General features: G+C 43.4%; 1 protein-coding gene across 4 annotated transcripts in view; it reads right to left on the bottom strand.

Annotated features, from left to right (window-relative positions):
* FRMD4B (FERM domain containing 4B) overlaps positions 1-20,153 on the bottom strand; it is a 347,769-nt gene that overhangs the window by 137,924 nt on the left and 189,692 nt on the right. The window contains exon 1 of one of the 4 annotated variants that reach the window (XM_082346171.1): positions 16,037-16,140. The exons of the other annotated variants lie outside the window; for them this stretch is intronic. Within the exon in view, the coding sequence (XP_082202297.1) occupies positions 16,037-16,060 (24 nt within the window). The 5' untranslated portion in view covers positions 16,061-16,140. Of the gene's footprint in view, positions 1-16,036; positions 16,141-20,153 lie in introns of those variants that run through there. 4 annotated transcript variants of the gene reach the window in all.

The following is a 20,153-nucleotide window of genomic DNA, read 5'->3' as shown; positions in this document are numbered from 1 at the left end:
CTCTCGGCGCACAGGCTTCAGTAGTTGTGGTTCACGGGCTCAGTAGTTGTGGCTCACGGGCTCTAGAGCGCAGGCTCAGTAGTTGTGGCACACAGGCTTCAGTCGTTGTGGGTCACAGGCTCTAGAGCACAGGCTCAGTAGTTGTGGCACACGGGTTTCAGTCGTTGTGGCTCATGGGCTCTAGAGCGCAGGCTCAGTAGTTGTGGCTCACGGGCTTCAGTAGTTGTGGCTCGCGGGCTCTAGAGCTCAGGCTCAGTAGTTGTGGCATGTGGGCTTCAGTCGTTGTGGCTCGCGGGCTTCAGTAGTTGTGGCTCGTGGGCTGTAGAGCACAGGCTCAGTAGTTGTGGCATGCGGGCTCTAGAGCACAGGCTCAGTAGTTGTGGCTTGCAGGCTCCAGAGCACAGGCTCAGTAGTTGTGGCTCGCGGGCTCTAGAGCACAGGCTCAGTAGTTGTGGCACTCAGGCTCTAGAGCACAGGCTCAGTAGTTGTGGCTCGTGGGCTCTAGAGCACAGGCTCAGTAGTTGTGGCATGTGGGCTGTAGAGCGCAGGCTCAGTAGTTGTGGCTCACGGGCTTAGGTGCTCCACGGCATGTGGGATCTTCCTGGACCAGGGCTCAAACCCGTGTCCCCTGCATTGGCAGGCGGATTCTTAACCACTGCGCCACCAGGGAAGCCCCCACCTGTTAGTCTTATATATTAAATCACACATAGCTTAGGCATTTTACATATCAACTTGATCACCAAGCATGTTCTGGAAAAGCTTGATCTAGATTCACCAAACCACAGCTGCCTGATTCCTGCCACTATCTGAAAGCAAGGCCAGAGGTTTGCAAAGGTTTTTGCAATCACCTTTCCTCGGCTATCTCCTGGCCGTACACTGAAGAAATATGGGCAGCCACTAAAAACATTGTCTATGTGTCTGTTAATGATTTTCAGTGAGTATCAGGATGGAATTAACCCCCGCCTCTTGTGCTGCCAGCCCTGTTCTGCTTATGTGAACACTCTGGGTGTAGGATGATTACTTATCGGTTAGGTGGCTGCTTGGGCCTGACTCCGTTATTCTAGTCTTAAGACGCAGTCTAGCACACAGTGCAATTAATTCAATGTGGAGAAGCTCTGGATCGTGTGTTCATTCATTCACTCAACCAATATTTACCGAGCACCTCCTAAATGCAAGCACTGTTCTCGGTACTAACATATATCTGCAAATGAGATCCACAGGGCACTGTCTCTGGAGCTTGTCCTACAGTGGGATTTCTCAACGCTGGCACTACTGACATCTGAGGCCAGATAAGTCTTTGCTCTGGGGGCTGCCCCTGTGCATTGTAGGATGTTTAGCAGCATCCCTGGCCTCTACCCAACAGATGCCAGTACTCCTTCCCTCCTTGTGACAACCAAATGTCTCCAGACCCTGCCGAACGTCTCCCGGGGGACAAAATCATCCCTGGTTGAGAACAACTGCTCTAGAGATAAGGAGAAGAAAAGAACAATGGTGGTGGGGTAGGGATAGATTAGAAGTTTGGGAATGACACGTACACACGGCTATATTTAAAACAGATAACCAACAAGGACCTACTGTATAGCACAGGGAATTCTGCTCAATATTCTGTAATAACCTAAATGGGAAAAGAATTTGAAAAAGAATAGATACACGTATATGTATAACTGAATCACTTTGCCATACACCTGAAACTAACACAACATTGTTTTTTGTTTTTTGGTGTTTTAAAAAATATTTATTTATTTATTTATTTAGGCTGCACCAGGTCATAGTTGCCGCACGTGGGATCCTCGTTGTGGCATGCAGGATCTCCAGGTGCCATGCAGGATCTTTTAGTTGTGGCATGCGGACTTCCTAGTTGCCGCATGCGAACTCTTGGTTGCGGCACACACGCGGGATATAGTTCCCCGATCAGGGATCGAACCCGGGCCCCCTGCACTGGGAGCGCGTAGTCCTACCCACTGGACCACCAGAGACGTCCCTAACACAACATTGTTAATCAATTATACTCCAATATAAAATTAAAAAAACCCCAATTAAACGAAGTATTTTCAGATAAGAATAGGGCTCTCAAATAGCTCAACTGGCAATGCAGTTAAGTTCTGAGCACGTGCAAAATGCACTTCGAAACTCACTTCTTACCCAGGAAGCACGAGACTTGAGGAGGTGGATGGGGAGAACTTAAATTGGACCACTGCTCTTGACGGGTGGCTCGCAGGAGAGATTGGAGGGATAACCCTGTTTTCTGGATGTTAGCATACAACTGCTAGCCCCTTTCTGGCAGAGGCTGGAGAAAAGCAAACAAGAAAAGCTATTTCTGTGGCTTCAGCATCAACCTGGCAAGCAATTTCAGTCAACTTTAGCAGACATTCCCTGGGGAAGGCAGTCTCATAAAAGACAATCCCTTATCAGATTATCTCCTGATCTCATAAGGCTGGTGAAAAGAAAAGCCAGGTTTGAAAGAAAGAGAGAGAGAAAGAGAGAGAGAGAGAGAGAAAGGGAACAACTTATTAAGTCTGGAACTGAAGGCCATCAGGAGAAACCAGCCTGGTGTCAATGAGGTAGGCACAGGATTTAGAATCAGGAGGCTTGGGTTTGTGTCCCAGCTTTGCCATGTAACTAAGGGTATGGCCTGAAAATCAGAGTCTCTCTCTAAACCTCAATTTCTGTCCCTGTAAAATGGGTAAGAATCAATCTCATTTAGCTTTGTTTGTCTCTTGTATTAACACAGGTTGAACCTAAAATTTACCTCAGAAGATAGTCATATCGCCTGTCATACGCTCAATTTAATCGGCACAGATTATGTGTTAGGGTCTGTGCTAAGTGCCTGACATGCTTTATCAGCCTTACCGTCGTGCAGTGAGTCTTATAATTAGTGGAAATGATTTGTAAGCTGTTGAGTGCTATTATGTTAACTGTACATGGTTATTTTAAGCTGGTTAAATGATTGTTTTTCTTAAGAAAAAAGTTCTGCTGGGTTATTAAGAGGTCAAACTGTCACACTAGAGTTGAAGAATCAAACCGCCAGTTAAACCCTGGAGAGGGCAGGCAACCCAATAGCTGGGGATTAATTGCATTCTGATTTCTCAGTGATAATCAACAGATTAACTCAAATCCACCATTTGTGGCTCCCTGTGTGCACAAAGCTGGGGAAACTCTTGCAAACTCTTGCTCCTAATCTGATTGCCACCAAACGGTGTCTTGGACTAGCTACTCTAGTTTTCACCAACACAAAACGGAAATGAATATATGTTGACTGCCTTGTCTATGTCCTGTGCTTTGGCATACATTTTATCCATTGAATTCTCACAACCATCCTGCCACGTAGACATTTTTGGCCCTTTGTTTTACACCAAAGAAGCTGAGACCCCAAGAGGTTGAAAGTGACTTGCCCAAGGGTCCCAGCTAATAAGGGGCTGAGCCAGGTTCAAGAAGGAGCTCACCAAACAACAAGGGGAAAAACAGGTGACATATCTTCATGGCAGCTTCTTCATGGAAGCAGCTGCCATGAAAACAGGGTTCCCTGTATAAATTCATACCCTGCCTCGTTTTCCAATTAGAAACTCGGATGAGGCACTGATGAGAGACTGTCAAATGTTTATTTTCAGAAAACCATGCAGGATATTTCTGCTGCTTTTTTTTTTTCCAGAAAGAAACATCCTCTTTACTTAAAACCAGTTGTTAGGCTGTATTTTTAGGTATCGTGGTACAGTATCAATGAGTCAAAAAAGAAAAGAAAAAATGGGAGGGCACAGATACTGTAAACAGGAAAAGTCACAAAGTGGAACCAAGAAAAGCTGAGAACACAGCCTGTGGGCCATGGGGGATTTTCGTTCCTGTCTGCATTTCAGGTTGACCAGAAAAGAAGTTCTCCGGTCGCCGGGTAGAAAATGGAAATTTTAGCTTCAGTGATTATGCAAGTAGCAGACACCCTGTGGTTTGGAAACTTTTTGCTTTGCCAACTGTCAGTTTTCTCTTTTCCCGTGAAAAACAGCCTGTAGGAAGGAGCGAAAGTACTGCGTCTTTCAAAAACTTGAAGATAAAAACTTAAAGACAAGCACAGCTCGGGTGGAGGGATTTTAAAAATAAACTGCCATACTTGTAATTTAAAGATACTCTGGGTACTGTTTATTCAGTACAGGACATTTGGAAATCTGGACTCAATATAAACCATCCACAGAGCAAACAAATCACATATATTGCCCTGAAAACCTAAAAGTGAGCAAAAATTAATTAGAAAACCTAAATCAACTTTACCCTAATTTTAGAGGACACGCTTACTGTCAGAGTTTTCATGTTTCAGTTTTTTCATCGGCCTTGTTAGACTGTCTCTGCTTTATGCTTTTCAAAATCTCTTTGTTCTTTGGGATTCATGTATAAGCAGAGGCTGAAATAAATCCTTAGGGAGTTTATAATTAATACAAATGGATTCTACTAGGTCCAGAGTCCTAGCTTGGTTGATAGAAATGTCATATTTGGGTAGGGGATTTAGAAAAGCATTACCAAATAATGAAAACAAAAAAGTCAAACTCATTTGGGACAACACAGAAAAATTCTTAATGTCCAGGACTCATTTTACCATCACAGAACAAACCTTCCCCCGCTCAACCTAGATGCTTCTAACACTTGGTGATGAAACTTTAATGTCGCCTAATGCAGGTTGTGTTTTCAAAGAGGATTCAGTCTTTTTTTTGAGGCTAACATGGGATTCAAAGATTAAAACAGAGCAAATCATAAACCAGAAGGCCACAGGTCAAGGAGATGAGAGAAATTCGAAATAGGAACCCAAGAAGACTTCTGCGTGAGCACCAGGAAACAGAATGAGGAGAAAAGAATCCTTTGAGGGAGAGAATGGTGATGTGGATCCGTCTCCTAACAGCTCTTGAGCATCTACTGTCCCATTTTCAAGCTGGTTTTTAAGCACAACCAATATTAAAAATTAAAGTATGTCAACTTAAATCGAAATAAATTACATTAAAAACAAGGGTAATAAATGCTCACTAAATTGGAAATAAATTCGTCACTTTCCAATTATTTTACTCCCTTTTACTATTCTCTTTGCTCTTGAGGTTTTTAATGTCTACTGAATCAGTGAAAGCAATGCTATTTAATGGTACCTAATGCTCATCTTTCCCCAACTCAGTGTTGTGACCTTGGTAACATGAAGTCGGTCAAGGTGAGAGTATTTACACCATGGAAATTGGCAAATACTACCAATCAGTGCCCTCTTCCCCAGAGAGCTGGTTGTTAACTACTTACCAGCACACCACTGGAGAAGTTCTATGGGAGAAGGAGGTCTGGGGGCAGGGTGCTGCTCTGAGCTCTAGGTCAGGATGTTGAGGGCACTGAGAGACCACATGACCAAGATGAAAGAACAGAGGCTTTGGATTCCGACACAACTGTTCAAAGCTCAGCTGACTTAACTTTCCTAGGACTTATTTATTACATCTCTAAAATGGGGCTAATATTTATTACATCTCTAAAATGGGGCTAATAATGCCTACCAACAGAGCACAGAGCTTGACAGAGGCCAACATAAATGGTGCTTGTTAAACTTTATTATTGTACTTGAAAAAAATCCCCAGTGGACAAGCTCATTGCTGAGGTTCTCCTGACCTAGGACTACAAACTCGCATATCAAATGTTCAGTGTCATTTGCTTTTCCTGTTGTTTTGCTACTGGAATGTAAGTTTCATTTACTGCTGCTTTCCTAGCCCCTAAGACAGTGCCTAGCCCATTGTGGAGCTAAATAAATGTGTGGAATAAATGAATTACCCTTCATTTCCAGCTCCTGATCCACTTTTGAGTTTTCTGCCTATTTCTACTGTTAAGGTCTCATCGGCAAGTGAGGGACTCCTCAGCTTCTTAATGGCCAGATTCCAACCAGCTGTGTTGCTGCTATCCTTCTGGAATCTATCAGACCATTGGAACTCTTCTTCTGCTAAAGCAGGCCACCGTGACCTTAAAGCCTCGGTGAAAGACAGTTCCACCTTTTTCATCACAAGCAGAACTGAGCCTGTGTCATTATGCTCTGTCGGCAAGTTTCTCCCCATTTCTATTCCTGCTCTGAAATAATCTCAGTTCCGTTCTGCCCCCATCAGAAGGGACCAGCCTTGTGAGAGGAAATCTCACCCGACACTTGGGGCTGTAACCAGGGAACCAAATATTTTCCCCTGCGGCCCTGCCTCAGTGTTGTTTCTTACATGTGCTCTCATAGAGCAGCATTTCTGAAGGCGGGGGTGGGGAGGGGTGGTGGTGTGGTCATTTAAAAAAGGATGGCTGCCTCTCGTAAGAGTGGCCTGGATGGTGGATTATGCAAAGTCATTGGAAAGTCATCAATTTCCAGAATTTCTCGTGCTTTTCCGATCATACTTGCTCTAGTCGGGGCGGGGTGGGGGGGGGGGCGTAAATCAGGTTGGAGCCGCCCACTCAGCTACTTGGTTCAGGGCAGTGTTTGGGAGCAGCCCCTCGGAAGCCCAATGGTCATGATGCCTGATCCTGGTGCTGCCTCGAACTAGCTGGACACGTCAGGGAAGCCACTTACCTTCTTTGAGTAGCTGCTGTAAAATGGGGATAATTTTGCCTAAGTGCAATATAAGCGTCCCGTAAGAAGCAGCTCTTACTACCTTTTGAAGTATAGTGTATTATTTAAGAAGTGTGATGGTCAAGACCATAGGCTCTGGTGTTAGTCAGACTTGGGTTTAAACCCCAGCTCTCCTCTGTAGCACCTGTGTGGTCTTTCACAGATACTTCACTTCTCTTGAGCCTTGGTTTCCTCATCTGAAAACAGGGATAATAATAGCACCCCCCTGCCCAGGGCTGGGAGGGTCACATGAGATAATATACATAAAATGCTTAGCAGAGTGTACACTTTACAAATGGTAATAACATGTAATATTATTATACTTTTCACTAATAAAAACCAGGCAATTGCTACAGACCCCTTCAGGGTGGGTGTTCTCAAAGGCCATGTTCAGGTGCTGAGCAGGTGGTGAGTGGGTTCTTTTCTGTCCCTGAAGTCTACAGAAGAGAAGGAAGCAAGAAGCTCTGGCCATGTATAAACTTGTTCTGAACGTTTCAGTTAGTAATAATATCACCTTGGCTGTCTGGAGTGCTTTAAACTTTCAAAGTGCCTTGGCCTCTATTTCTCCTTTGAAACTTCACAGCAAGTTTTGATGTGGCAGAAGTGTCATATCCCTATTTTTTCTTTGTTAATTCATATCCTTTTCATACTTCAATTAAAGTATATTTGATTTATAATATTATGTTAGTTTCACATGTATGGCACAGTAAGTCATTATTTTTGCAGATTATACTCCATTTGTCATATCCATATTTTACAGATGAGGCCATGGAGGCTCAAAGAAGGGAAGTGACTTGTCTGTGGTCACACAGCTAGACAGAGCCAGATGTAGAGTTCCTTCTTTGTACTGCCTCACACCATCTCCTGGCCCTTATAAGAGTATTCACCAAAAAAGTAAAGTTAAAAGAAAAAACAAAACTAAAATATAAGCCAGCTCCTGCCTGCAATGCTTCCTCTTGTGTATTTTACAGTGGGAAGGCTCCCAGGACATTCAATTAGAATTGTAAAAGAGGAGGCAGTGCTCCCAACCCAGGGGTGCTCTGGGGAATCTGCAGCGCTGCTCCGTCAGCAGGGTCCTGCTGCCTTGAGCGCTCACCTTGTCAGTCCCTGAAGCCTTTTTTTAGACTGAAATCAGTGAAGAGAAAAGCACTTTTAAAGAATTAGAGAATTTTACAATAGCCCTGCAGATAAAAGTCTGAGATGGGAATGATGAGGAGTCAGGCTTGGGAAGATCTGGAAAAAGAACATTCCAGACAGAGGCCCAACAAGTGCAAAGGCCCTGTGGCAGGAATAGGCTTCATTTGTTTAAGATCTGTCACACAACTTTTTTTTTCCATGATTACACTCTTAAGGAGCTTCTCTAGACATTTATTTTTCCCCTTATGCCCTCCTCCCTCATGAAAGTTTAATATCACAGATATATTGTATATCTATTGGGTAGAGTTGAGCTTTTGAAGTCCACAAACTACTGTAATATCAGAGGTTTTAATGTTTGCCCCCAAGAACCAATTTTCATCCTCCTTGGAGTAAAGCTGTCCCACTGAGAATGCGCAGTTTAAGAAAAAAATAGCAGCAAACGTGGCTGGAGCTTGGCACCAAAAGGGAGACTACAGTAGACGAGGTCAGGGGATTAATGAGGGGCTCATGAGTGGTCCTCAAAGTGCGGTTCCTGGACTCACAGTGTCAGTATTAAGTGGAGCTCGCTAGGAACGTGTAGTGGCGACCAACCATCTGTGTTTTAGCGCGCCCTCCAGGTCACTCTGCTGCATGGTGAAGTCCGAAAACTCCTAGGCTATATCAGGAGTTAGGAGTATGGGTCCTATTGCAAAGGCAGTGGGAGGCCACTGGAGGCTTTTAGGCAAGGGGGGAACAAGATCGGGGGACATGTGTAAAGGATAACTCTGGTTACTATCAGGAGGTGAGACTGGGAGTGGGGTGGCAAAAATCAAAGAAAGAGAGAAAGAATGACAAGACTGTTGCATTGGTCCTCATCTATAAAATGGACATATACACATGACCAACTTTATCAGCTTGTTGTGAGGGTTAAATGAGTGAGTACTCGTCAAGAACTTGGCACAGCACTTGGCACTGAATGACTATTACTTATAAAAAATACTAAAACTATTCTGTTTTACTCTTAATTCTCTCTTCCAAACTCCTATTGGTTAATATTCAAACACAGATTCCCCCACTCCCTTTAGATCCCTCTATTTTTGCCCGTGTTACCCATTTAGCTGGCGGGCAGGTAACGTATCTCTGCAGGGTGGTAAATCTGTAACATGTTTACAAGGCTACTTCAGGTCATGGTGAAGGTCCACAGTGTTCTATTCAGTTTCCTTTCTTTTTCATTTTTCCTATGAGATTTAATGTTGGCCTAGAAAATGAAACTTCATGTAAAATCTGAGTTTTAGAATCAGTTCTATCATTAACTTTGGACAGTTTTTGCGTCTATAAAATAGGAAGTGAGATCCGCAGGGTTAAGCACGGACTTTGGCATCAGGCAACCCAGGATGAAAGACCTGACTCTGACAATTAGCTGGTGGGACTCTGGGCAAGTCATTGAACCCCTGTAAATCGGTTTCTGTATCTGAAAAATATCGAAAGTAACAGTATCTAACTCATGGAGTTGGGGCTGAAACACAAGAACGGGTAGAAAGAGCCCAACACAGCGCCTGCCATTCTGTTAGCCACGATGAATGAAGATGACAATTGGACCTGCTACAGGCACACTGTGGCTACATGGACCACTAAGAAAAACGTAATTCTGCAGGCCCCAGAAAAGGCGGAAAACATCTGGGCTTGGAAAAGACATCAATGGGACAGACTGATGACACAGATACAACATCCTCGAGCAGGATGCTTTGTATATACACAAAGGTAAATGGATCTGAAATAATCTAGCCAGATCAGGAGAACTCCCCTCCATGTGTTCATCTCACAGGAATGGGAGGTCCCCAAGAGGGTCTTCTTGACCGAGGGGGTCTAGCTTCGGAGCTGACCTGATTCACCTGGAAGAAAGCTTGCATCACTCATGCAGCCCACCTCGTCCTGCACTGACTGCTCCCTGCCCACCCTTCCCCTGGTCTTGTACTCCTTTCCCTCGCTCTCTGGGCTCCAGCCACACTGGTCTTCTTGGTATGATTTCCTTCCCACCTCAAAGCATGAGAACATTTGGAAAGTGCCTGGCTAAACCAATTTACCCTTAAAAACACAGATTAAAAGTGAGTTTCTCATAGAAGCCATTGTGTAATGGTTATGAGTGAAGACTCTGAAGTCAGATCGCCCGGGGTTCAAATCCTGACTTAGACGTTTTGCTAGTGGCACCACGTGGGCAAATGACCTCATCTCTTTGTTACTCTGTTACCCGATCTGCGTAATGGAAACAGTACTGGCGCCTTGCTATGAGCTTTGAATAAGCTGACGCACAGAGTGTGTGGAATAGCCATGGGCTCCATAACTCTTACTCTGAGTGTTATGTGTTCTCTTAGCGCTCTAAACTGCTCTTCCGCAGCACTTTACACAATTGCAATTAAAGAATGATGTACTTTGTTATATAATATCTGCCTCCAGGGACCCTATCTGTCTTCTTAATCCCTGGACCCCCGGAGCTTATAGCTGGCACCTTGCAAAAGCAGCTGCTCAATAAATGTCTATTGGATGAAAAAATGGAGTTGCTTATTCATTTTTTAAAAAACTGAGACCACAACGGAGACTTCTTGTTTCACATAAAACATTTAAAAGCTATCACGAGTTGATGAGTAGTTTCTTTTAAAAACAAGGAAAAGAGAATAATGCAAAGTAAGAGCTGTGGCATGTTGGACCTCAGCACTTGTTCTAATAAAGAGGGGTGCCTGCACTTGAGGTGAGCGCTTGGCGACGTGCACGGTTACTACGAACAAGCTCCTAGTGCTGCAACTCAAATACAGGGGTGACTGCGAAACCTCTGCAGATTTTCAGATGACTCCCTAAAGCCAGGTGACTGTTCTAATGGTGAACAGAGCAACTACTTACAGGTCCCACTAGAGTCACCTTACTCTCAACACAAGGCCAAGTACCAAGAGGGTGCCTGCTTCATCCACACCCCCATTGTTGGTACAGGTATAACTCCTCTCCGACGAGCAGTATAAACAGCTACAGAGGACGAGGTGGCAGGACTTGCTCTGACGTTCTAAATACCTTCTATGGAGCCCATGTCAATTCCAGGATCACACACTTCTAGAGGGTTCAAATAAGGTTAAGTGCTAACGAGTTCCCAAAAGCTCATTTCTCGGGTGTCACGCACAGAGGCTAGCTAGTTTCTCACCATTCCTCTGAAAGACACATACATTTATTCCATTTCCTCAGCTGGGATACAGGAGCTCTTACAAGTCTATTATTGCGGGTAGGGGAGTTTGCAAACACCTTCCTCCAAAGTATAAACAAAATGTGCGTGTGAGAATCTTGCCAGGAAGACTTTCTATAACTTCCATCAGATTTATATTCTGGGTCCACGTCCTTAAAATGGTTTAGAACTAGATCCTTAAAATGATAAACACTTGACCTCAAACCCAAGACGGAAGTCTGCAAGAGACATACTGCAGTTGATTACTTATTTGTGAACTTGTGCCCAGTGAAATCCAGACAAATGTCTGCAGGCTCAAGTGATCTCATGTGTCCGAAAGGACGGAAGGCTGATGGATACCCTGACAGTGGCAAGATGTGGGGTAATGAATAACTGATTCACATTGATGCTATCATGAGCATGAAGGGCCCTGAAAAAAATTACCCACTCGTTACTTTGAATACTCAGTCTTCTGGTGGTGGTTACATATTTTCATATGTAAAAATGAAAAAATTACGCACCCTTGTTTTTATTTGCTGTACTTGGGATAGACGTATAATAATGTTCCTTAATAATATTAATTGCCAAGGATCCCTCGTGGCGCAGTGGTTAAGAATCCGCCTGCCAGTGCAGGGGTCACGGGTTCGAGCCCTGGTCCGGGAAGATCCCACAGGCCACAGAGCAACTAAGCCCATGTGCCACAACTACTGAGCCTGCGCTCTGGAGCCCACGAGCCACAACTACTGAAGCCTGCGTGCCTAGAGCCTGTGCTCCGCAGCAAGAGAAGCCACCGCAATGAGAAGCCTGCGCACCGCCGCTAGAGAAAGCCCGCGCTCAGCAACAAAGACCCAACACAGCCAAAAATAAATTAATTAATTTAAAAAATATATATTAATTGCCATTTACGATGTGCGTCTTCAGTGCCAGAGGCCAGCTCTAATCCCCTCAACAACCTAATAAGGTCATTTCAACTGTGCCTGTCATAAGGCCAGAGGGGGTCACTGAGTTCATGAGCGGCCAAGCAGGATTTATGTGCTAAGACTCCTGCCGCTTCTTCTCCCTCTGTTTCATTTGGAGAGAGCCCACCAAAAACAGAACCTTTACCAGTGGACTCCTGAATGCTTTACAGTGTCACTGTTTGCTGGAATTGACATTGTTCCATTTCTACCTAAGAACACCCGTCAGTTGAATCCTTTGACCTCAAACCACATTAATTACATTCCACTACTCACAGCCACTTTACGTCAACAGCTTTTCCACTCCCCAAGAGTGAGCAGTAGATGAACCAAAAGCCAAGCTTGGAAGAGCTACCGAGAGTCACTGGAGAGTTCCAATTTGCACTCCCCCACTGGACGGAGCTTCATATAGTGGCTGCATCTCATTCACCTTTGTAAGCCTGAGCCTGGCACACGGGTGGCGCAAGACACACCCAGGAAGTATGTGTTGACTTCTAAGGAATTTGGAATCCAAGGAGCAGTGTCAAATTTCAGTACAAGAGATGTATCCATGACCCACAAAGTCTGGATTTCTTCCTGGAGAGCATGTCCATGTCTGATTTCAGTTTGCAGTTTGGGGAATTTCTCCATTTCCAACTTTGCCTTCTTCCCATTGCTCCTACTCACAGGCTGCCCCTGGCTCTGCAGGCATCTGAGTCACATAGGCCATGCCCTGAATCCCTTTTTGTGAAAAGGAAAATATCACTGGAAAGGAAGAAAGAAGGGAGAGAAGAAGGAAAAGGGGAGGAAGAGAGGAAAGAAGAGAGGTAGCAGGTGGCTAGCAGAGAGGGAGAGCCAGCTGCAACTGATCTGTAAAGAACCCGTAGTGACTTCACAGAATTAAAGTTAGAGCGTTTTGAAACTGCAAAGGGGCCTCAGCAAGAGACTAACTTCTTCACCCACAAATGTGGGTTCGGAGGCCTGGATAGGAAAAGTCAGCTCTCCAAGGCCATAGAGCTTATCAGTAAGGGGCAGACTTAGACCTGGAATCCAGTTCTCTATCTCACACTGCTCCTCAGATAAAGATTTCCTATTGTGGAAGGTCAGCTTCTGGACTAACCTCATTCCTGACTGGAAAAACTGAATATAAATACCTCTAATAGAAAGGGTGGTGTACAGTAAAATCTTGAAAAAACAGGTACAAACTCTGCTGACTTGTTCATTCTAACTTGCAAGGATAGAAGAAAAGAAAACCAAAAGAGGAAATAAACCAAGACAAGAGGACAGAAGTGAACATGTACTTTACAGCCCTACCTACAAAGGCTTCTTTTAAGGAAAAAAACACATCTAAAATAAACAGAGAATGTGCCCAATATCATCCTTTGCTTTCACTGCTTTCATTGGAATGATAAACTGTTTGCCTAACCTTGGCAGATTATACTAACATATGTTAATGTATATTTTACCTGTACTCAGCTTTATCTTTCCAGTTTAGAAAAAGTCTTTCATTTAAAAATTTTCATAGTTTTCCAACATTAAGCAGGAAAAAGTCTTAACTGGAGCTTCATGGAATCCAGATCAGGGACAAACAAATGTGTCTCATACTTGAATTATGATGTTGGAACAGGCCTCTACAAAGAGATAACTAAATATATTCAGGTTCTGACAATATTTTCAAAGCAAAGAGAAAGTGTTTTAATACATTTTTACCAAGTACTACAGCTTGTTACGACTAGTGACAAGACTGCTGGTTCTTTTTCTCAGGGTCCTTCGTGTACCTGCCCACTGGTTTCTGCCAGCAGTTGGAAGCAGTCCATAATAAGAAGCAGAGCCTCCTTTGGGATGCAACTTCCACCTTTCTATTCCAAGACAGAACTGAGTGCATGAGAAGAAACTCATGCTGCATGAAATGCAGAGATGCTGGAAATTACACAAAGCAATCAGCTGGTCCTAGAGACAGCATTGTGGTGGACACAGCACCGACTCAGGACCCAGGAAAGAGGGCTCTAGCCTGTGTCCTGCCCCTAATGAGATAGGAGAGCTTAGGAAAATTCCTCCACTACTCTGGATTTTCACCTACTCAGTAACAGCATAAGGGGACTGGGTGACTCCAAAGTGACTTACAAGGTTTTTTCCAGCTCAAATATTCCACGGCATGAATATATTTAACAATTCTACTCAGGACTTCCCTGGTGGCGCAGTGGTTAAGAATCCGCCTGCCAATGCAGGGGGGACACGGGTTCGAGCCCTGGTCCGGGAAGATCCCACATGCCACAGAGCAGCTAAGCCCGTGCACCACAACTACTGAGCCTGTGCTCTAGAGCCCGCGAGCCACAACTACTGAAGCCCGTGCACCTGGAGCCCGTGCTCTGCCACAAGAGAAGCCACCGCAATAAGGAGCCTGCGCACCTCAACGAAGGGGAGCCCCTGCTCGCCGCAACTAGAGAAAGCCCGCACGCAGCCATGAAGACCCAACGGAGCCAAAAATAAAAGTAAATTAATTAATTAATTTTAAAAAATTCTACTCAACCAGTGGTATTTATCCACCACTCATCCCCCACCCTCCGCATAGTTATTGAACACTCTCTCCATGGTGGCGGGGGGCGGTATACTTGACCATAAGAACCTCCATTCCAGTAGTTACCACTTTTCCACGTACTACAAATGAAGGACGAAAGTACATGATGCATTGCAACACAGAGAATGTGCCCTGGAGTGGAACTTGGTATGTCTGGGAATATCTTAGATCCTCTGCTAAGAGATGTACTTTTTGATTCCTGAAGGGGCTGCATTACAAAATGGCCTTACTTCTAGTGGGGTTCTATGGCCTGAGTCTAAGAATAGGATCATCTAACACGAGGCTCTGGGTGACCATATGCCGCTCTGAGAATCCAGGTCAAAGGACTGCATTTTGGATACGATCATGTTCCTTTCTACTCCTTCAGATCATTAGATACCTTTAGACAGGACTGATTTAGAGACAATCGATTCATTTCTAAGGACGTGCTATTGTGTTAGATTATGACAAGAGGGTCCGATCCCAGACCCTATTGTGATATGTTCGTTTCCCTGACGTTTCTCTTCTCTACCTAATCCTGCCCACTTCCTCCACAGACTTCCTCCTATACCCAAGAGCTTTGCAGCCTCCTGGATGAGACAATTTCCTTTGTTTTCTGAAGTCTACCCAGCTTTTCCTCCCCTCCTCCATCTCCAACCTCTACCCATGAGGGGAAAAAAATGGACACATAGAATTGGACATTATGAGTTTAGCATAACCACATCACAAGGGAGAAAGAAAAAAAAAAAGCTTCCCTTTTAATTAGGTTGTAGGACTTCCTTTGACAAATCATAAAGGTTTTATGAATTAATTGATAGCCATCCCCAAAGATGGCATTTCTGAGGTCTCTATCTTGAGCCGTTGAATTCTGGTCACATAAAGTCCTCATAAACTAGACTGAGGGACGGAATTCAATTCTCCTGCTTCTGTCTCGAGGCAAGACAGGGACGTACATTAAAAGGTCCTTTTAGAAAAGTTACTAATGAGTTCTAGTGCCCCGCAGGATCTTTCCTGCCGAATGCTAACAGAAATAGAGAAGGCTCCAAACACACTGTGTTGACGAGATGATTAACAACTGCAAATCTCAAAGCATTTTCATGCTGCTTACTGACACCGTTCCTGGCCTTGTCCTGTCCTTTCCACATCCATAAAAGGGCTCAAGTCTTTAAAATTAAAAAAAAAAAGAAAAAAAAAGAAAAGAAAGAGAATGGTAGTGGGATGGGGTTAGGGGGAAGCGGTGAGGTGGAATTATACACTGCAACAATAATTACCAAAGTTCTGAAATAAAAAACAAGAAATGAGCCTTTTAGGACTTTTAAGGGAACAGAGATAACATTTCAAACAATGACAGGAAAACCCTCCGAAAGATGAGCGTTAAGGACGATCTTCACTGTGGTATCAAACTGGACCAGATCCAACTCTTCTGGGGAAGGAATAACTCTTTGAAAAGAGCAAGGACAAACATTTCTTGGAGTTTCCTTTTTTGCAAGTTGGGTTCTGAAATATTAGTACTTAAGTTCGTCCACCCCCGGTATAACATTAAAATCTGCCCTCAATTCACTAAGAAATGCCAGGAAGAGCTCAAGTTAGCACCATTATACTGTCTGTAGTCAAAAAATTATAAGAGAAATTGTTCTTACCTCCGAACCATGGTCTCGGCTCATTTAAAGGGACCGGAGAGAACGGGCAGGACAAAGGACACATGTATTAAGCACTTGTGATGTGTGTGTGTGTGTGTGTGTGTGTGTGTGTGTTTTCTCCAAATACAAGCTGGTGGAAGTAGGGACCTAAAAACCCCGACGCCTTCCGCTGCCATATAATCACAAGGAAATGACCTTACCGTTTGTTGCTTTGATTAGAAACAAAAGGCTTTCAACATGAGTCAGGAGAGCAATGGGAGAAAAAAAACCCAACAACGCAAAATTTCTGCTATTTTTTTTTTTTTGGTCCACCTAAAGCTTTTCTTCATAACATGTTTAAAACACATGACGCAATGTTGTTTACTGATAATGCATCATCTGCACTGGATAATAATTCAGAGATGGGCTATGCCGTCTAAGAATCCAAACTTCAATTTTGGCTCTTCAATCTTTACACATTCTGAATTTAATGAATACAAACAGAAATAACATTTAACTCAACTGTGCTACCCACAGCCATTTTGCACCAATAGCTTTTACACTGAGAAGGAAACTCAGAATTCCACGGGACAAACTTCATAAGATCAATCGGCATCAGTGATGCTGGCCACAAACAGAAAATCTTGGTAGGATGACTTTGGTCTCGAGAAAGGATTTATTTCATCATTTGCATTTAACTAAATCATTACTACTGAAATTGCTCAATGGATAGGGAATAATCAAAATCCATTATACTTCAAGGTGAAGCAGAGAGAAAAATATATAAAATCCAGTAAAAATAATAAAACCACTTGTTAATTTTTGAATGGCTAAGTAAGAGCCTGTGACATGGTACCATGTTTTTCCCAACTGAAAAAAGAATCTTCTGGATTTTTGTGCGAGTGTGTGGTATGGTTAAGAACATGTGTTCTACAGGCAGACAAACCTGGTATTTTGTAGCTGTATGTTCTTGGGAAAGTTACTTGACCTCTCTGAGAATCCATTTCCTCCTTAGTATATGGGGATAAAAACCCCTATCTTATTAGGGGTGTTGGAGGAATTAAATGAGTGTGTGCATACAAAGCACAAAGAATGTGCCTGGCAGATAGACATATATTATATATTTAAATAAAAGGTGAGGTGCCCTCCCCCCTACCAAAACCCCTTATCCCTCAAAAATGAGAGAGTAGCTTTATCTTCAAGTCCTTTCAAAGACTCCAGTTCCTTTGAGCTACAACATACTGTCGGGGGAAGACATAATACCTTGAAACAGCCTCATTCAATAACAAGTTTGTATGCTTATAAAGATCACTTGATGAAATCATTAGAAAAGGTGACAAAGAAGTTAATACAGATTAGGTAATTATTATAGGCATGTGACTTCACAAGTGGAGGGGCTGAATGTCAGAGCAAACAAGTTACTTAAATATTACTTTATTTTTTATAATTTTTATTTATTTATTTGGTTGCGCCGGGTCTTAGTTACGGCACATGGGCTCCTTAGTTGCAGCAAGCGGGCTCCTTATTTGTGGCACTCGGGCTCCTTAGTTGTGGCACGCAAGCTCTTAGTTGCAGCATGCATGTGGGATCTAGTTCCCTGACCAGGGATAAAACTTGGGCCCTCTGCATTGGGAATGCCGAGACTTAACACCTGCGCCACCAGGGAAGTTCCAAACATTACTTTAAAAGGCCACGCAGTAGGTGGTTATGCTGGAAGACCATGCATATACACCTCTAGGATGAATGAAAAAGGGGGAAAAAAGTCATGCAATAATACCCCCAGTGAAGTATCATATATGGAGATTGAAAAAGTGCTGTACTATTTACAAGAGCCAAACTAAATGTCCATAGACAGATGAATGGATAAAGATGTGGTACATATATAAAATGGAATATTACTCAGCCATAAAAAAGAATGAAATAATGCCATTTGCAGCTACATGGATGGATCTAGAGATTATTATACTGAGCGAAGTAAGTCAGAAAGAGAGACAAATATCATATGATATCACTTATATGTAGAATTTAAAATATGACACAAATGAACTTCTCTACGAAATAGAAACAGACTCACAGACATAGAGAACAGACTTGTGGTTGCCAACGTGGGGGGGATTGGGAAGGATAGATTGGGAGTTTGGGATTAGCAGATGCAAACTATTATATACAGAATGGATAAACAACCCAAGGTCCTATTGTATAGCGCAGGGAACTATATTCAATATCCTGTAATAAACCATAACAGAAAAGAATATGAAAAAGAATACGTATATTTACAACTGAATCACTTTGCTGTACACCAGAAACTAACACAACATTGTAAATCAACTATACTTCAATAAAAAAAAAAAGAACAAGTTCTGTAGGTCAAACAGCTTAGGCAGAAGCAAAGATTCTGTGCTTGGGTAAGCTAGAAGGATGATTTAAAGAGGGACTTTTGTTTCAGGGCCAACACACAGATGCACGTGGAGAGGCTGAAAACAATTACTTCATAAAGAGGGAAAGTGCAAGACAGCAATCACCCAAATTATTAATCCACAGGACAAATGATCTTAAATATTAGAAGTAAATACTGGACCATTTCATCTACATTGCTAACTTTTTATATATTCAGGTTGGCCTAAAACACCGGTTTTGAATCTTCTTAGTGGGAAGATGAGTGACTTTATATTTGAGGGAACCTTCTATTTGGGTATATATAGCAGGAAAAACTCAATAAATGGTCACTTTTCTCACCAGGTTGAATAGCCTACTGAGAAAACCAGTGTGACATTTCCAACTGTAAGGTAAGAACTTTTCACTGTCGAAGGACAATCAGAATTTTGATAAATAGTTTCAGAATAGAGGCAACAGAATGGGATAAAACTAGGAGATTAAGGCCAACATGAAGAACCAAGTGAAATGACTTGACAGACCAAATACAGGGTTGGGGCAAGGTCAGGGTATGGTCATGGGAGCACACGGGAGGATTAAAACTAGGTGATCAGAGTAAGTATCTGTTGCTTTTGCCCGTCCAAAGTCTGTTTCACTTTTTCTAATCACAGATCCCTGCTTTTCTATGAGGGTACCATCCAAATCATTAGGATGAGCTAACCTCAGGCCCCTATATCAAGGGATAATTAACATGTGATTTAGGAATAACCAATAAAAATACCCGGCCCCAATATTCCCTAGTTATAGGGATGAGGGAAGAAGTGTGTTTGTCTTTGTTCTGGAGTTAAAAAGCTGTTGGGATGAGAGCCTGGGGTACTAGAGTACTTCAGGCCAGACAGAAGTGCTGGAGACAGACAGACTCCAATGACTGTCTGAATCACTGTCATTTCTATTTCTACTTAAGGTAATTTAAATTTTTTTAAAATTGCTTTGCAAACAGGAAGGTCCTATCTAATACAGCAGTTCATGGGAGACAGGATAACTGGAATCAGATACCCTTCATCAGGCTGACCAATACTGTTTTAACAAGTTGAATGATTATCGACACAGCATTGGGGAGCTGGGTGGGGTACAAAGACATGGGGAGGCCAAGGTACCAGGGATTCAGCCTTGGGTAAAAGGACAGTTCCTGCAGCACTGTAACATCAGATAGGAGCTCTGTGGTCAGTGCATTAGTTAGGAAGAGGTCCTTTAGAAGTGGCACAGAAAGGCCCACACAGGAAGAGCAGAAAACCTCACTCCACATCCAACCTGAAACCACTGCTCTTCCAAACGGCTCTAGCTGGGCAGTCAGACACGGGGCAGGGCTTAACCTGGGATCCACGAATGCAGACTCAGGGAGCCCTGTTACGGAGTCCCATTGAAAATGAAAGAACAAAAAACAAAAATAAGCCCCAGGGCTTCCCTGGTGGCGCAGTGGCTGAGAATCTGCCTGCCAATGCAGGGGACATGGGTTCGAGCCCTGGTCTGGGAAGATCCCACATGCCGCGGAGCAACTAAGCCCGTGAGCCACAACTACTGAGCCTGCGCGTCTGGAGCCTGTGCTCCGTGGCGGGAGAGGCCGCGACAGTGAGAGGCCCGCGCACCGCGGTGAGGAGTGGCCCCCGCTTGCCACAACTAGAGAAAGCCCTCACACAGAAATGAAGACCCAACACAGCCATAAAAATAAATAAATTAAAAAAAAAAAACAAAACTTGCTTCCTTT

Source organism: Balaenoptera borealis (genome assembly GCF_965194805.1).
Source record: "Balaenoptera borealis genome assembly, chromosome: 12".
Classification (NCBI taxonomy): Eukaryota; Metazoa; Chordata; class Mammalia; order Artiodactyla; family Balaenopteridae; genus Balaenoptera; species Balaenoptera borealis.
Note: the sequence above shows the minus strand (reverse complement) of the source record. Positions and strands in the feature narration are given on the sequence as shown.